The 16,535-nt window shown below is 43.9% G+C and overlaps 1 protein-coding gene across 1 annotated transcript in view; it reads left to right on the top strand.

Annotated features, from left to right (window-relative positions):
* The window catches only part of LOC120977383 (sodium- and chloride-dependent neutral and basic amino acid transporter B(0+)-like), a 79,493-nt gene that overhangs the window by 39,459 nt on the left and 23,499 nt on the right, over nucleotides 1-16,535 (top strand). The window contains exons 8-9 of the mRNA XM_040405311.1: nucleotides 6,001-6,229; nucleotides 14,403-14,528. Of these exons, the coding sequence (XP_040261245.1) occupies nucleotides 6,001-6,229; nucleotides 14,403-14,528 (355 nt within the window). The remainder of the gene's footprint in view (nucleotides 1-6,000; nucleotides 6,230-14,402; nucleotides 14,529-16,535) is intronic.

The following is a 16,535-nucleotide window of genomic DNA, read 5'->3' on the forward strand; positions in this document are numbered from 1 at the left end:
ATGTACAGTGCTGGATACTAATAACTCTCCAAGTAAAAATCATTCCCACTGTTATAAATATTATTCACATGTAAGTTCTGATACAAACATTACAATTGCGATGTGAAGTCCATTGTTTTTAGTTATAATTCTTTTTTTTTTACATTTATTGATTCATTACCAACAAGCTAAAATTTGCTTTTTAGAGCCTATGTGGTGGTGCACAGGATCCCTACAGCTCTGTACTAGTAATCTATAAGTACAATGTATGGCGCCACCATGTGGCACTATAATACTGAGATATTGTCACATCAGTTAGGGAACAGTGCAACCCAAAATTCAATCCACACCACTGTCCCAACTTACTTAGATAATCTGCCATAAACAGCTGCCTCCAACTGGGCGACGGTAAATAAACTGCTAAGTGCATGGAACCTGAGAGATGTAGTCAGACAAACCAGGTTAGAAGCAGTTGGGAACGACAAGGGCCAAATTAGAATCCAAACACATAACCAGGAACAAGCAAAATCTAAACCAGACAGTAATGTCAGGACCAGAACGAGAAACAAACACGTAGTCAAATATCAGACAGGATCAGCACCAGGATAAACATCAATGATTAAATCTGCAGTCAGAGGTAAAGTCAAAAGGCAAATCCAAGGTCATAAATCCAGGAATCCAGGATATAGAGCAAATGACCCATATTAGGTAAGAAGACCAATCAGATGCGTCTGTTGCCAGCCTGTTCAAATATCCGGCTGTAAGGAAGCAGGGACTCCAGCACCAAGCCTGACTGGCCCAACATCCCTGCTCTCTGATAGATCAAGCTCTTCTGACATCAGTACACACGGAATGCCAGCGCCGACCAGCCCTACTTATTGCCACAGTCAGATGGGTGAGAGCTGAAACATGTTCAGGTGAAGTTAAACCACCACCACTAGATATACAATTGCAACGTCCGACAGCGGCAAAGGGTCCCTTTAAAAAATCTTCGTGATGCCAGTTGCAGTAAAGCAACAACGGGACAGAGTCCCGTTAAGGAATGGTGTAGGAATAGCCAAGTGGTATAGGGTGGCCTACAATGTCCCTTTAAGTAATGTTGTGTCACGGTGCTCCTACCTGGATACAACTGGACCTCAGGCATTGTCATCCAAATCAGAAAATAAGGAGGTAGTTAACTTGGGGATGAAGAATAAATTCAGTTCAGACCTTGTGATGAAGATCAATAACAGCTTTACTTGGCACAAACGTTTCTCCAAACGGTTTATAGACTTTATCTTAGTTCCAGCAGTCTTTAGCATGAAAACTGTGGCACGCAAACTCCTTTCTGCTACATCTGTTGCTCTCTGGCTCTGCTGTACTGACTGGCTATAGAACTCAGCTTCTGCTGTACCTCACTTTGTAGTAGTCTGGTCTGTCTCTAGATTTGTCCAGGGAAAACTCCTCCTGGCTTCTGAGGCTTTAAGCTGTGGCCTCCATGTCCAACAGAGCTGAAGGTGGTCTAGCTGGGTTGTTGGGTGCTGGGGCGCATCCAACGGTGACATGCCTAGCCCTTGCTTTTCTCCCCTAGCAGGGGTTAAGGTAGACTCTCCTCTAGCAGGGTGTAAGCTAAACTGACCTCTTACTAACTAGTCCCCTCCCCTCCTTAGAGGGAAAGTTAGAATGGAAAGAAGGGTTCCATTCTCTCTAACTGTAGCTCTGCCATGCTTTCTGCCTCCTACTGGTGAACCAGGTAAATTACATTATAACAGTTGCAAAATAGGAAATGCACATTGTGAAGGACTTGGAATAAATACATATGATGACATGAGGTTAACCAATAAAGACAGTAGCGGGGTGCAAAAGTGGTAATGCCACTCTGGGGGTGCATTACTCAATGACGTCACATACATACTAGTGATGAGCGGCAGGGGCAATATTCGAATTTGTGATATTTCGCTAATATTTGGGCGAATATTCGTCATATATTCGCAAATTTGAGAATTCACGATAATTTTCTTGATTGTGAAAATCGGCAATGTAATATTCACTGTTTCTACATTTTTCAAGCTGCTAGAAGTTTCCTGAGACTGGAGAAAAGGGTTGGCACAGCAGAACATTACAATAGCTTTATATTTGCGATTGTGCAAATCAGCAATTAATGATGCGCATATTTTGGCGCAATACGGGCAACTTCACATTTTAGCATGCATGACTACATATTACTGATTGGTGAACTAAGTATTGTTGTGAACTTGTGACATCACAGCTCTATGTCTGTAGCATGTATGTATGGACAGCAGAACCTCATCTACACTATATCACTATCTAACCTACACTGACTCTCCCTCTAACTATCTGTATTATATATATAAGCTAACTAACTAACTATCTAATATAATTAAACAGTAAAGCACAGAGCACAGCAATGACACTGCTCTCTCTCTCAGAACTCCATAAAACTGCAGAAAATGGCTGCTGGGGAGGTTCTTATATAGTAAGGGGTAGGCAACTTTCCGATTGGTTGCTAGGGATGTTGCTAAGCTCAGACAAAGACATTGAACCTTCACATGGGCCCACAAGCAAGAAGGGAAGTTACTGATGAAAAAAAAATCTAGAATATTCGTGAATACAAATATATAGCACTATATTCTAAATATTCGCAGATTCTCAAGGTGGCGATATTCGCGATTAAAATTTGTGAATCTAATATTCGCGCCCAACACTAATACATACATCCGATGGACAATTTATTTTTTTATAGCTGCACCCATATAATCTTTTTTTTCTTCTTATGTTATTAAAAACACTTGAATGTTGAGGTCACACTAAGCCCTGACACATGCTTTTGTCTTATGATATGCAAATTTTGCTAATTATTAACTTGGCAGCTGTCCATGCAATGGAAGACTGACCTGGGTGTGATAGAAAAACAGCACTCTATTCAGATTCCAAATTCCTTACCTATTGAATCAAACAATATATGACTGCGCATATTAATAATTGCAAAATGCGAAATTAAAACAATACTTTGTGGTATGTTACTTATGTCTCGTTTATATGGAAATTATGCTGACATTTGGCACATTGTGTCACACAAGGCACACACTCCTTGAGTTGCAAAATGGATTTAACAATGTCCATAAAATGATGTAAAAAAAAATTAAAAGAGTTTCCCCACAAACCCTACTTATACTTTATCCACATTGTAGGAGATAAGTGTCTGATCAGTTGACCACTAGAACCTCGAACACCATAAAAACAAGGGTCCAATATTACCCTGTTGGAATAAAGCGATGGTTGTACATGTCCGTTGCCACTCCATTCACCTTTGCCGAATTCTATACTCACCTATCTCCAGCAGTCCCATAGAGAAGGAGTGGCAGTGGACATGCAAAACCAATGCTGCATTCAAACTGAGAGACATAGGAGCCCAGTTCTCATAAAGGGTCCCAATGCATGGACCTGCAACAATCAGACACTTATCCTCTGTCCCCCTTTAAAGTGGTTATCCCATGATTAATGAAAAAAGTGAAAATCAGTCATGAAGTTACCAGGAGACAGGTTGGTTCTGTCCCCCAGGCATAGAGCAAGGCCTTGCAGTTGTGAGCATCACAGAATTTTGCCTAGTGCGGGGAACCTTTATCCCTGAAAGCTGCCCGAGAAGCAACTGAACTGAGAGAATACCACTGAGAGAAAGAGAACACACATATTCATATGGTTGAGAACCACTAAAAAGCAGTTCTTGAACTGAGACAGTAAGGTAAACCCATGTTTATTATCACAATAGACTTTACTGCATGTGGACAGTGTTAATTGGTCCCGATACAAACCTCAATTATAAGATTCTGAGACTACCTGCCCACCTGGATCTAAGCTGTGCACCCTGCAGACTGGGCATTGCAGACAGGGGCATTGCTAGGGTCTCAAAAGATCCGGGGCCCAAGCCCCAATAATTATAGCCCAGTTCTCTAAGTCTCCCCCCCTTTCCCCACACACCGCATTTTGCTGTACTTGCTATAAAGCAGCACATTCCTGTCACATCCAGGGCCTCCAGGTGACATCTCCTCGGATGTAGATTTTCTCTGTCATCATCTTCTCCATTCGGTCCATACAACTTCTTTCAGCCGTGCATCATCTCTGCAGAGTGTGACACACAGACATCTTAGCTTCCTCACATTTCTATCATCATCCCCCAACCTGGAGTCCCAACAGTGTTATCCTGTTGCTCGCTGTGCCCCCTAATACCCCCAGATCCTATCCTGAAGAAAAATTAGTACCCCCATAGTAATACTGCCCCCTACAGTGCCCCCAACCATGATAATGCTTCTCAAGAGTGCCCCATTAGTAGAAGAGACCTCCAGTATTAATAATACCCTCACAGAGCCCCCAGTACAAATAAGGCCCCCTATTGTTCCCCTAGTGGTAATAAAGCTCTCTACAGACCCCTCAGTAGTAATAAGGCCACCATAGTGCTCTTAGTAGAAATAAGGCGGATCTATAAGTCCATCCTATAGAGCCCTCAGTAGTAATAAGAACGCCTATAATGTCCTCTGAATTTACAGTGCACCCTGTTGTTATATTCCCGCCTCCACCATACAGTCCCATGTAAATAACATCACACCATCTCTCTTGCCCCCTCCAAAATAAAGTCCAATGTAGATAACATCACTCCCCTCCCTTCACCCCCTCCAACATACAGTCTCATGTAAATAACACTATTTCCCTCCCTCCGCCATACAGTCCCATGTAAATAACACCCCCTCTATCTACAGCCCCCTCCGAAATATAACCCCATGCAAATAACATCACCTCCTTCCCAGCTGCCTTCAACATACAGTCCCAAGTAAATAATATCACCCCCTCCCAGACGCCTCCAACATGCATTCCCATGTAAACATCACCCCCTCAACATTCAGTTCCATGTAACTAACATCATTCCCCCCCACCAGCCACCTTCAACATACAGTCCCACGTAAATAACATCACCCCCTGAACATTCAGTCCCATGTAAGTAACATCACTCCCTCCCTCAGACCCCTGTAACATTCAGTCCCATGTAAATAACATCACTCCCTCCCACAGCCGTCATCAATATACAGTCCCATGTAAATAACATCACTGCCTCCCCCAGCCCACTCTGACATACAGTCCCATGTAAATAATATCACTCCCTTCCACAGTCACCTCCAGCATACAGTCCCATGTAAATAACATTCCCCTGCCCCAGCCCCCTAAAACATACAGTCCCATGTAAATAACATAGTCCCCTACCACCGCCTCTACAACATACAGTTCCATGTAAATAACATCACCCTGCCCCAGCCCCCTCCAACATAAAGTCCTATGTAAATAACATCACCCTGCCCCAGCCCACTCCAACATGAAGTCCTATGTAAATAACATCACCCTGCCCCAGCCTCCTCCAACATACAGTCCTACGTAAATAACATCACCCTGCCCCAGCGCCCTCCAACATACAGTCCTATGTAAATAACATCACCCTACCCCAGCCCACTCCAACATAAAGTCCTATGTAAATAACATCACTCCCTCCTCATCACAAAGCACATTTTTTGTAAGTAAAGTAGCAGGTGCAATGACAAGGAACAGCGATTGCGCTGACCCCCCATCATAGAACCCCTCAGATGCCGTGTTCATTGCTGATTGCGGCATATGAGATCAAAATGAAAGCATTTTAGGGATTGCTCAGTAAGAAAAAAAATTCTATTGTACTTACTGCATCCATTTGAGTGCGAAGAGGCTGCCGCGGCTATCTTGCTTGAAGATCCAGTGCGAAATCTCGTGATGTCATACTTCGCGTGGTGATTATGATTTTTTTTATTTTAATGCCATTTCAGGGAAAATTGATTTGTTACCACGAAGAACTAAAAAATTCGGCTTCATAACAAATTAAATTTTTCTGAAATTCAGATTGAAGTCCACTTCGTTAACTTTTGATTTACTCTACACAAGTCATCGTGATTCATCAGGCCTGATCATTCTCATTTCTAATGTGTCTTAATATTTTATTCATTTCAGGTTTGGAAAGATGCTGCTACTCAGATATTTTTTTCCCTCTCCACGGCCTGGGGTGGACTCATTGCTCTGTCTTCCTACAACAAATTTCATAATAATTGCTACTCAGACGCACTCATAGTCTGTGTAACCAACTGTGTCACCAGTGTGTATGCCGGATTTGCTATATTTTCTATTTTGGGACACATGGCGTATGTGTCTGAAAAATCTGTTTCCGAAGTAGTAGACTCAGGTATTTCATATTTGAGAAGAACATAATCATTCGCCTTTATTGTACTTACATCTAACATACAGAAAGTACATCCTAACTTGAGCTACAAAGTAAATATGAACACAAACGTGAAAGAAGATTTGACAATTTCAGTGGCTTGAACCGACAGAGGGTTATAGATTATGGGGCACTATGATAGGAACCTCAAAAATCCTAAAAGTGAGACAGTGCTATAAAACCAGCATAGTGCATCAATTAGCAGATTGAAGGGTCCACAGTGGTCATCTTCGTTGTTTACCAGGCACCGTTCTGTACCTTGAATAGCTGTTCTGCTGAGTGTTGCAGCTTATGCAATCAATTGAATGAAACTGAGCTGCAAAGACCTGTGTTTCCATGTATGTCCACCTACTAAGCAATGAAGTTGAATGAGTGACAGTGCATGCTGGAGTGCCACAATCCTGTCCATCAGCTGATTGGTGGAGGGCCTGGAGTTTTATCCTCAGCGATCTGATATTGATGGCCTAGCGTCAGACTGGATCATCAACAATAAAGTCCCAGAAAAACACATAAAATGGTTGAGGCTGTAACAAATATCCAGGAGGGTAGGCATGGTCTAAAAGGAAAAAGCTAAAAGAAAAAAGTCTCCCCTTCAGATATTTCTACATCCTGTTTCTGCTTCTTTGACCCCCCCCCCTTTCCCCCCAGATTGGAAGTGTGACATGCCATCTACATGTGGCCCCGGAGGAGCCAGAGTGGAATATGGGAATGATAGTGGATCTGGCTGTCCTCACACCTAGAGCTTTCATCGCACCCTTTCTTCCCTCAAGGCACACCCTAGTTCTGGTTCTCCTGGTAGTTGGGGTGATGTTGAGTGTTTGTATGGGTGCAAGACAGGGTGTCTGGTAAGCAATGGCCAGCATATGGTGCAGGAGTGAGTAAGCAGGCCAGATTAATAAGAATAAATGTCTCTCTTTACTGTAGTGCAAAATGGGAGTTGGAGTACATCCAACGATAGAAAAAACAAAAGACAGTTCCACAATCTCCCCAGATGGTTTTGTATGCGTGCGCACTAGGCATAACCTGAGGGACTGGATGATTGCGGAGGCGGCGCTGAGGTGAGGAAGGCGGCACTATAGACAGGGAGGGCGGCGATTTCAACAGGGAAGGCGGCGCTGGGCACCAGACGGAGATGGGTGCAGCCGGGCACACTGTATGAAGCGACGTCCCCTTGGGCACCTTAGGTAGGTGAATGACAGGTTATAAAAACCTGTTTTATGTGCTAATAGAGCCACAGGCAGATTTAATAAGTTTTGGATTCAGGTTATTAGTACGGACCTGCCCATATGTTTAGGTTATAGGCCTAAAATGTCATGACAGAATCCCTTTAACAGTCTTAATTGTATTTCCCTCACTGCAGTAAAGTCTAAAAAGCTTAGGAAACAGGATGCTCTAATGCTCGGCCATGCAGATTTATGAACCGTCTTATCTCTTTCTCTCTTACTTTCTTGAGTACTGTTGAAAATTGGTGAGGTCTTTCATTTAGTAGGCAATCCTCAGAGAAGATGATGCTCTAACACCTTGATCCAATCATGTGAGGAGGGAGCACATGGAGTTGCTTCCTTACTCTTCTTTTGCTGACTCACAACTCACTCTAACAGTCTAGTTGGGTGGATCTAGGATCAATACCCAAGCTTCCTGAAGGGGGCTGTGTCAGCGTTGGTTAACTCCTTCACTTTTGCAGGTACCCCCTGCTCTTAGGTGATGCAGATGCACATCAATGCCTCATTCACATGTGAGTGTTTTGGTCAGTGATTTCCATCAGTCATTAGGAGCCAAAACCGGAATTGGAGCCTCCACAGACATTAGGTATAGGGGAAAGATCTGCACCTGTTCTGTGTTTAGAGCCGCACCTGGTTTAGGCTCAAAATCACTGATGGAAAACACTGACTGTATGAATAAGGCCTCCTGCACACGAACGTATTTTTTTGCGGTCCGCAAAAACGGGTCCCGTTTTTCCGTGATCCGTGACCGTTTTTTCGTCCGTGGGTCTTCCTTGATTTTTGGAGGATCCACGGACATGAAAAAAAAGTCGTTTTGGTGTCCGCCTGGCCGTGCGGAGCCAAACGGATCCGTCCTGAATTACAATGCAAGTCAATGGGGACGGATCCGTTTGACGTTGACACAATATGGTGCAATTTCAAACGGATCCGTCCCCATTGACTTTCAATGTAAAGTCTGGAGTCCCTATACCATCGGATCGGAGTTTTCTCCAATCCGATGGTATATTTTAACTTGAAGCGTCCCCATCACCATGGGAACGCCTCTATGTTAGAATATACTGTCGGATATGAGTTAGATCGTGAAACCTCATTTCCGACAGTATATTCTAACACAGAGGCGTTCCCATGATGATGGGGACGCTTCTAGTTAGAATATACTACAAACTGTGTACATGACTGTCCCCTGCTGCCTAGCAGCATCCGATCTCTTACAGGGTTAATTGTGCTATCATATCCCCCTGTAAGAGATCAGGGCTGCCAGGCAGCAGGGGGCAGACCCCCCCCTCCCCCCTCCCCAGTTTGAATATCATTGGAGGCCAGTGCGGCCCCCCCCCTTCCTCCCTCTATTGTAATAATTCGTTGGTGGCACAGTGTGCCCCCCCCTTCCTCCCTCTATTGTAATCGTTGGTGGCACAGTGTGCGCCCCCCATTGGCCCCCCTCCCTCTATAGCATTAACAACATTGGTGGCCAGTGTGCGGCCTCCCATCTACCCCCCCCCCCCCCCCGATCATTGGTGGCAGCGGGTTACTAGCAATAGTACAATAGTAAAAGATTCATACTTACCTGGGAGCTGCGATGTCTGCTTCCGGCCGGGAGCTCCTCCTACTGGTAAGTGACAGTTCATTTAGCAATGACACTTACCAGTAGGTGGAGCTCCCGGCCGGACACGAACATCGCAGCAGCCGGTAAGTATGAATCTTCTGATATTTAAACTGGGGAGGGGGGGGAGGGTCTGCCCCCTGCTGCCTGCCAGCCCTGATCTCTTACAGGGGGCCGTGATCAGCACAATTAACCCCTTCAGGTTCCGCACCTGAAGGGGTTAATTGTGCTGATCACGGCCCCCTGTAAGAGATCGGGTGCTGCCAGGCAGCAGGGGGCAGTCTTGTACAAAGTTTGTAGTGTATTCTAACTAGAAGCGTCCCCATCACCATGGGAACGCTTCTGTGTTAGAATATACTGTCGGTTCTGAGTTTTCACGAAGTGAAAACTCAGCTTTGAAAAAGATCCGTCTGTATAAAAGAAGATCCGTCTGTATAAAAACTAACCTACGGCCACGGATCACGGACACGGATGCCAATCTTGTGTGCATCCGTGTTCTTTCACGGACCCATTGACTTGAATGGGTCCGTGAACCGTTGGCCGTGAAAAAAATAGGACAGGTCATATTTTTTTCACGGCCAGGAAACACGGATCACGGATGCGGCTGCAAAACGGTGCATTTTCCGATTTTTCCACGGACCCATTGAAAGTCAATGGGTCCGCGAAAAAAAGCGGAAAACGGCACAACGGCCACGGGTGCACACAACGGTCGTGTGCAGGAGGCCTAAGACATTAGATTGTGAGCCCCATTGGGGCTAATGTCTGTAAAGCGCTGTTGAATATGTCAGCGCTATATAAGTGAGTACAAGACATATAATATAATAATATAATAATCACTGTAAATGTAACTTTTAGACCATATCAGGGGAATTGTTACCTGTCCCACACAATAAACAAAAACACAGATTCCTGAAAAATAGACTTTATTTCCTGCATTTTTGTAAAAGAATTTTCCCCGAAAGAAACATCCTTGAACTTTTGCATGTTTTACAAAATAAGTTTTTGCAAATCAATGAACATTTCAGACATACAATGTACCTAGAATTCCTATCTGTTAATGTCATTACCCTGGGTATAAGTGAAAGTGTAAATCTGAGTATATGAAATGGGAAGACAGAATGTTCTGTTACTGGAATGTGACCGGCTCAACAAGTGTACTTGTAGTCGCACATCCCCCACTCCTTTGTTTCTGTGTATGATTTGTCATTGAGAAGCTTAAGAAAAGCTAATCTCGACCCCATAGGAACTGTAAATGCAGCAATATTATATTACGATGACCCAGTTATTTTCAAACCCATATTGAAGACTGTATAGGTAATTAGACAGAGGTTTCTCATTTAGGACCCTCCCCAATTAGCCAGAGTGGAGAGTGGGTGCAGAGGTCATCTCCTGCTCTGGAGGACTTAACATTTTTATGCTCTGTTGGTTTCAATAGGAACTGTGCAATTCTTCATTACACCTGTGGTGTCATGCAGGCAAATTAAACACTTGCCACCGATCTCCATTACAGATTACAGCTGGCTGCACAGGAATCAGCAGTGAGAACCCTTCTAGAAAATTGTCAGAAACTGACAGCCAATACAGTTAAGGCTACGGGAAAATGTGCGGGTGCGTTGCGGGAACACCAGCGATTTTTCCGCACGAGTGCAAAACATTGTATATAAGGGAAATAATAGCATTCTGAATACAGAATGCTTAGTACAATAGGGCTGGAGGGGTTAAAAAAAACAACAATTTTTTTTTAACTCACCTTAATCCACTTGCTCGCGTAGCCCGGCATCTACTTCTGGCTTCATCTTAGCTGTGTGCAGCAACAGGACCTTTGATGACGTCACTCCGGTCATCACATGGTACGTCACATGATCTTTTACCATGGTGATGGATCATGTGATGACCAGAATGACGTCACCAAAGGTCCTGTTGCTGCACAGAGCTCAGATGAAGACAGAAGGAGATGACGGGCTACGCGAAAAAGTGGACTAAGGTGAGTTAAATTATTTTTTATTTTTTTTAACCCCTCCAGCGATGTTTTACTATGCATTCTGTATTCAGAATGCTATTATTTTCCCTTATAACCATGTTATAAGGGAAAATAATAATGATCGGGTCTCCATCCCGATCGTCTCCTAGCAACCGTGCGTGAAAATCGCACCGCATCCGCACTTGCTTGCGGATGCTTGCGATTTTCACGCAACCCCATTCATTTCTATGGGGCCTGCGTTACGTGAAAAACGCACAAAGAGGAGCATGCTGCGATTTTCACGCAACGCACAAGTGATGCGTGAAAATCACCGCTCATGTGAACAGCCCCATAGAAATGAATGGGTCGGGATTCAGAGCGGGTGCAATGCGTTCACCTCACGCATTGTACCCGCGCGGAATACTCGCCCGTGTGAAAGGGGCCTTAAGGCTACTTTCACACTTGCGTTCAGAGCGGATCCGTCTGCTGTCTGCACAGACTGATCCTCTCCTATAATGCAGACGTTTGGATCCGTTGTGAAAGTAGTTCAGACGGATCCGTCCAGACTTTACATTGAAAGTCAATGGGGACGGACCTGTTTGAAAATTGAGCCATACTGTGTCATCTTCAAACGGATCCGTCCCCATTGACTTACATTGTAAGTCTGGACAGATCCGTTTGCCTCTGCACGGGCAGGCGGACACCCGAACGCTGCAAGCAGCGTTCGGGTGTCCGCTTGCGGAGCGGAGGACAAACGGAGCCAGACTGATGCATTCTGAGCGGATCCGCATCCACTCAGAATGCATTGGGGCAGTACGGATGCGTTCGGGGCCGCTTGTGAGCCCCTTCAAACGGAGCTCACAAGCGGAGCCCCGAACGCTAGTGTGAAAGTAGCCTAATACAGGGTGGCCCACAAAAAAGTAGCCCACCTCCAGCGATAGCATGACAAGGGGAACAAGCAAGGGGATTGTTTTTTTTTAATTACCCACAAGTTACAAAAGATGGTCTTTGCATCTTTGGGCACGTTGTTGGCTGATACTGCAGATAGTGTTTGTGATATTTTCCTTCAGTTCATCCAGGGCATGTGGATTGTTAGCGTACATTTGGGGAACGCGGTGGCCATTACCACTTGTTCGCAGTGCACCTCCGTAAACAGTTCACAAACCAGTGCCAGTGAGCTCCATGAGGTGCGGCATGTTGCCCCATCTTGTTGGAAAAAGCAGAACAATTTCTTCTGCAGCATCAGCCAACATAATCCAACATCTCAAAAATGCAAAACATGAATGGGGAACACTTTCAGCATCTTTTGCGGTAATTAAAAAAAAACACTACACTTGCTCGCTCATGTTGTCATACTGCCGCTGGAGGCGGGCTACTTTTTTTGTGGGCCACCTGTACTTTAAAGTGAGCAGCTCACAAACTAATATTTACTGCACTTTAAATAGGTTTTCCACCTTTGACAATGCCTTTCTCTTAGGCTACATTCACACAAACGTATTTTGTTTCCTTGTCCGTTCCGTTTTTGTTTTTTTGCGGATAGGATTGCTGTCCGCATCAGTATGTCTGTTCCGTAGCCCCGCAAAAAAAAAAGAACATGTCCTATTCTTGTCCGTTTTGCGGACAAGTATAGGCATTGTTACAATGGATCCACAAAAAAAACTGATGGCGTACAGATGTCATCCGTTTTTTTTTGCAAAACACATATGGTCGTGTGAATGTAGCCTTATGGTAGATTGTGTTAAATGGGAAAATCAGAAATTACCCTGCAATGCTGCTACTATGTTAATAGTAAGCTGTAGTCACTATCCATGTGGTCCTTGATCAGCTCATCCTTTGGGGAAGCAAGCTCTAGATAGAGGAATCCATTACACTTAAAGGGGTTGTCTCTCTTCAGAAAATGGCATTTATCATGTAAGGCACTTACTAATGCATTGTGATTGTCCATATATCCATTGCATTATACATTGCACATTTCCATGGCTATGATGACTCTGCAATCCATCACTGGTGGTCCTGCTTGTACGCTATAGGAAAAAGCGGTAACCTCTCTGGTGGCAGTGACCGTGCCTTTAATGTAGAAGGTTGTGAGTTCAAATCCCAGCAGGAACATTTTAGAAAGAGAGGGTAATTAGACTTAAATACTGTTCACAGGGTGTCCCCAAGCATACTGACAATGCTTGGGGATACCCCCTTCATGGTCATAGCACTGATTCCATATATGGACATATCCATATATGGAGTCATAGCAGGGACTCCTAAGCCTGGAAGAGTCCCGACTCATCTGGATTTCCCACTGATTAGCGATCTGCGACTAGATCTGTTTGCCCCCCCCCAAGAGCAGTGGCCCCAGCACTTGCCCTGCTTTGCTGGGTGCTGACGTGGGCCCTGGAAGTGAGACTCAGATTTTTACACATTTTCATAAGCATTAATATAATTTACTTTTAAGAATTTATCTAAACCCTTTTTAAAACTGTCCACTGTTCCTGCTGTGACCACGTCCTGAGGAAGCCTATTCCACAGATTCACAGTTCTCACAGTAGAGAAGCTTTGATGCTTCTGGAGAATGAACTTTTTCTTCTCCAGTGAGAGGCAGTGTCCCCTTGTCTTTTCAGGGCATTTGACATGGAACAGTTTTTCACCATATTTTTTGTATGGCCCATTTATATATTTGTATAGGTTAATCATGTCCCCCCCTTAGACGTCTCTTCTCAAGACTAAATAAATGTAATTATTTTAATCTTTCTTCATAACTAAGACCCTCCATGCCCCTTATCAGTTTAGTCGCTCTCCTTTGTACTTTTTCCAGCTGCAGAGCGTCCTTTCTATGACTGGAACTGCATATTCCAGATGAGGCCGCACCAACGCTTTGTAGAGTTGTATTAACTTTCTCTACATGATAAATGCCACTTGCTGAACTGAGACAACCCCTTTAGGTCAAAAGGGCAATTGCTATCTTACTTTATTTCTTAAAGAGCCCATACACCTTCAATAGTCTTCAATGTTGGTTGAACGCTCACTCAGTCTCAGTTCAAGCTAGTTTTTGTGTTGATGATGTGTTGTTAATGGGAAGAGGGGAGAAAGCCATTGCCAGAAAAATCTGATACAGGAGAACAAAAGGATTGAAAAAGGGAAAAATTTTTATTTGCATGTTCCTTCTCTTCCCCAACATTTTCTGTTGGGGGAAAGTTTGGAGATCCCTATACACATTTGATTGTCAGCTGATCTGGCCAAAAACTGTGAGTTCTGCCAATAATACACTAATGTATATGGGGAGCATTTTAAAGAGGTGTGTCTGTGTCTGGGTCTTTTTGTAACATACATTCACATTATACATTTGTTTCCATTGTGATTTAGGCTTTGGGTTGGCATTTATTGCATATCCAGAAGCTTTATCTCAACTTCCAGTTTCCCCTCTTTGGTCGTTCCTGTTCTTCTTCATGCTTCTAACTTTGGGTCTGGACTCTCAATTTGCAATAGTAGGTAAGAATATAATTTTTTTTTCATGTTCATATTGTTCAAATACCATTGCATTATGATTACCAAGCGGTTGGCAGTGGGGTGTCACCCTATTAGGATTTGTGCTTAATGTACTAAACAGGATACAGGAAAAATATTGAATTGTTATTAATTATTGCATCAGCTGTAAATAGTCAATATCTATATGTCCACCCTAAAGGTACAATATTTGAGGTCATAGACCCCTGTTCAGCCCGCAGAGTGACTTTCTTGTTTCTACTGATGCTATCTTCAAAAGTTGCCTTCAATATCTGTCTCTGGCTGTCATATATATACCCCAGATATAGATGTGTCTGTTATGTTGGCAGCTTATGCCTGCCGCTGACCTTCTGCTTCAGGTGGTCACGATTGCAGTGCCTGGGCACCAGTGATCTGTGTGCCTATTGGGAATATTCTTCATTGAAACTTATTTCATTCTGCAATATTGGAAGGGTTTAATCTTTGTTTGACTCTATCTGAAGCCACTAGGCTGTTAAAATGTGTTAATCAGCTTCAGTTATATATGCTGTACTGTTTGTTTCATTCTCTGCCTGAGCAATAAATTGATCTAGATTGCTAATCCCTGTGTAAGGTGGGCTGTTCCGTTTGTCTGCCAGTGTACCGAACTCTGCTTAATTCCTGACTCAGACCCTCTGCAGCCTGAACTGACCTCTTCCTGGTTATCATAATGACCCTTTGGTGCCTGCCCAGGCCTCAGACTTATTTCACGGATTTGCACAAACTCCGCTTGCCCTGCCCTTGGCCTGTTTCTGACTATGAGTTTTGCTTGATCACTCAGTGCCCAACACTGGTGTCTCTGACATCTGTGGGTCAGTTGATAACCACACTGGGACTACTCCATGAGGTAGTTGTCTGGTGACCCCCCTCTCTGTATATCTCTGTATAGGAGTTAAAGGGTGAGTACCAGGGAACTGCCAGGATTAGTGATGGACGGACGGAGGCCGGGGCGGTTCGTGGGCCCCAATGACTTTAATGGCAGGTGAACCTAAAAAACCTTCAGGTCATATTTGCAGCCACTAAATACTTACTAGAAGTGCACAAATAGTCCAACAACAGGGACAGTGACACACCAGAGGGGGATTATAGGCAAAAATTCCCACAAAAAATATATATTTTAATTAGGGGCCATTTTTATGCATCTTAAAGGGAAACTCCAAAAGTGTGCCCTGCTGGAGCCTAGAAAAATGTTATTTTAGGCCACGGGAGTACAGGCCCCAAAAATTAGGCTTTCACCTGACAGAAAAGAACTTGTGATGATGTGGCTGGAGGTGCATTAGATGGTCACTGGATACAAATTTTACTGTAGGCCACTGGAGTGCAGGCCCCAAAAATTAGGCATTCATCTGACAGAAAAGAACTTGTTATTTATATGGCTGGAGGTACATTAGGCGGTCACAGGATTTTTTTTTTTTTACTGTAGGCCCCAAAAAAAGGCTTTCACCTGACAGAAAATAACTTGTGATGATGTGGCTGGAGGTACATTAGATGGTCACTGGCTAAAAATTTTACTGTAGGCCAGCACAAGCCCCAAAAATTAGGAATTCATCTGACAGAAAAGAACTTGTGATGATGTGGCTGGAGGTACATTAGGCGGTCACCGGATAAAATTTTTACTGTAGGCCATTGGAGTAGAGGCCCCAAAAATTAGGCATTCACCTGACAGAAAAGGCCTTGTGATTATGTGGCTGGAGGTACATTAGGCCGTTACTGGATACAATTTCTTGTGCTTTGCACACTCTTGGCATTCTCTTGATGAGCTTCAAGAGGTAGTCCCCTGAAATGGTTTTCATTTCACAGGTGTGCCCTGTCAGGTTTAATAAGTGGGATTTCTTGCCTTATAAATGGGGTTGGGACCATCAGTTGCGTTGAGGAGAAGTCAGGTGGATATACAGCTGATAGTCCTACTGAATAGACTGTTAGAATTTGTATTATGGCAAGAAAAAAGCAGCTAAGTAAAGAAAAACGAGTGGC

Source organism: Bufo bufo, chromosome 8 (genome assembly GCF_905171765.1).
Source record: "Bufo bufo chromosome 8, aBufBuf1.1, whole genome shotgun sequence".
NCBI lineage: Eukaryota > Metazoa > Chordata > Amphibia > Anura > Bufonidae > Bufo > Bufo bufo.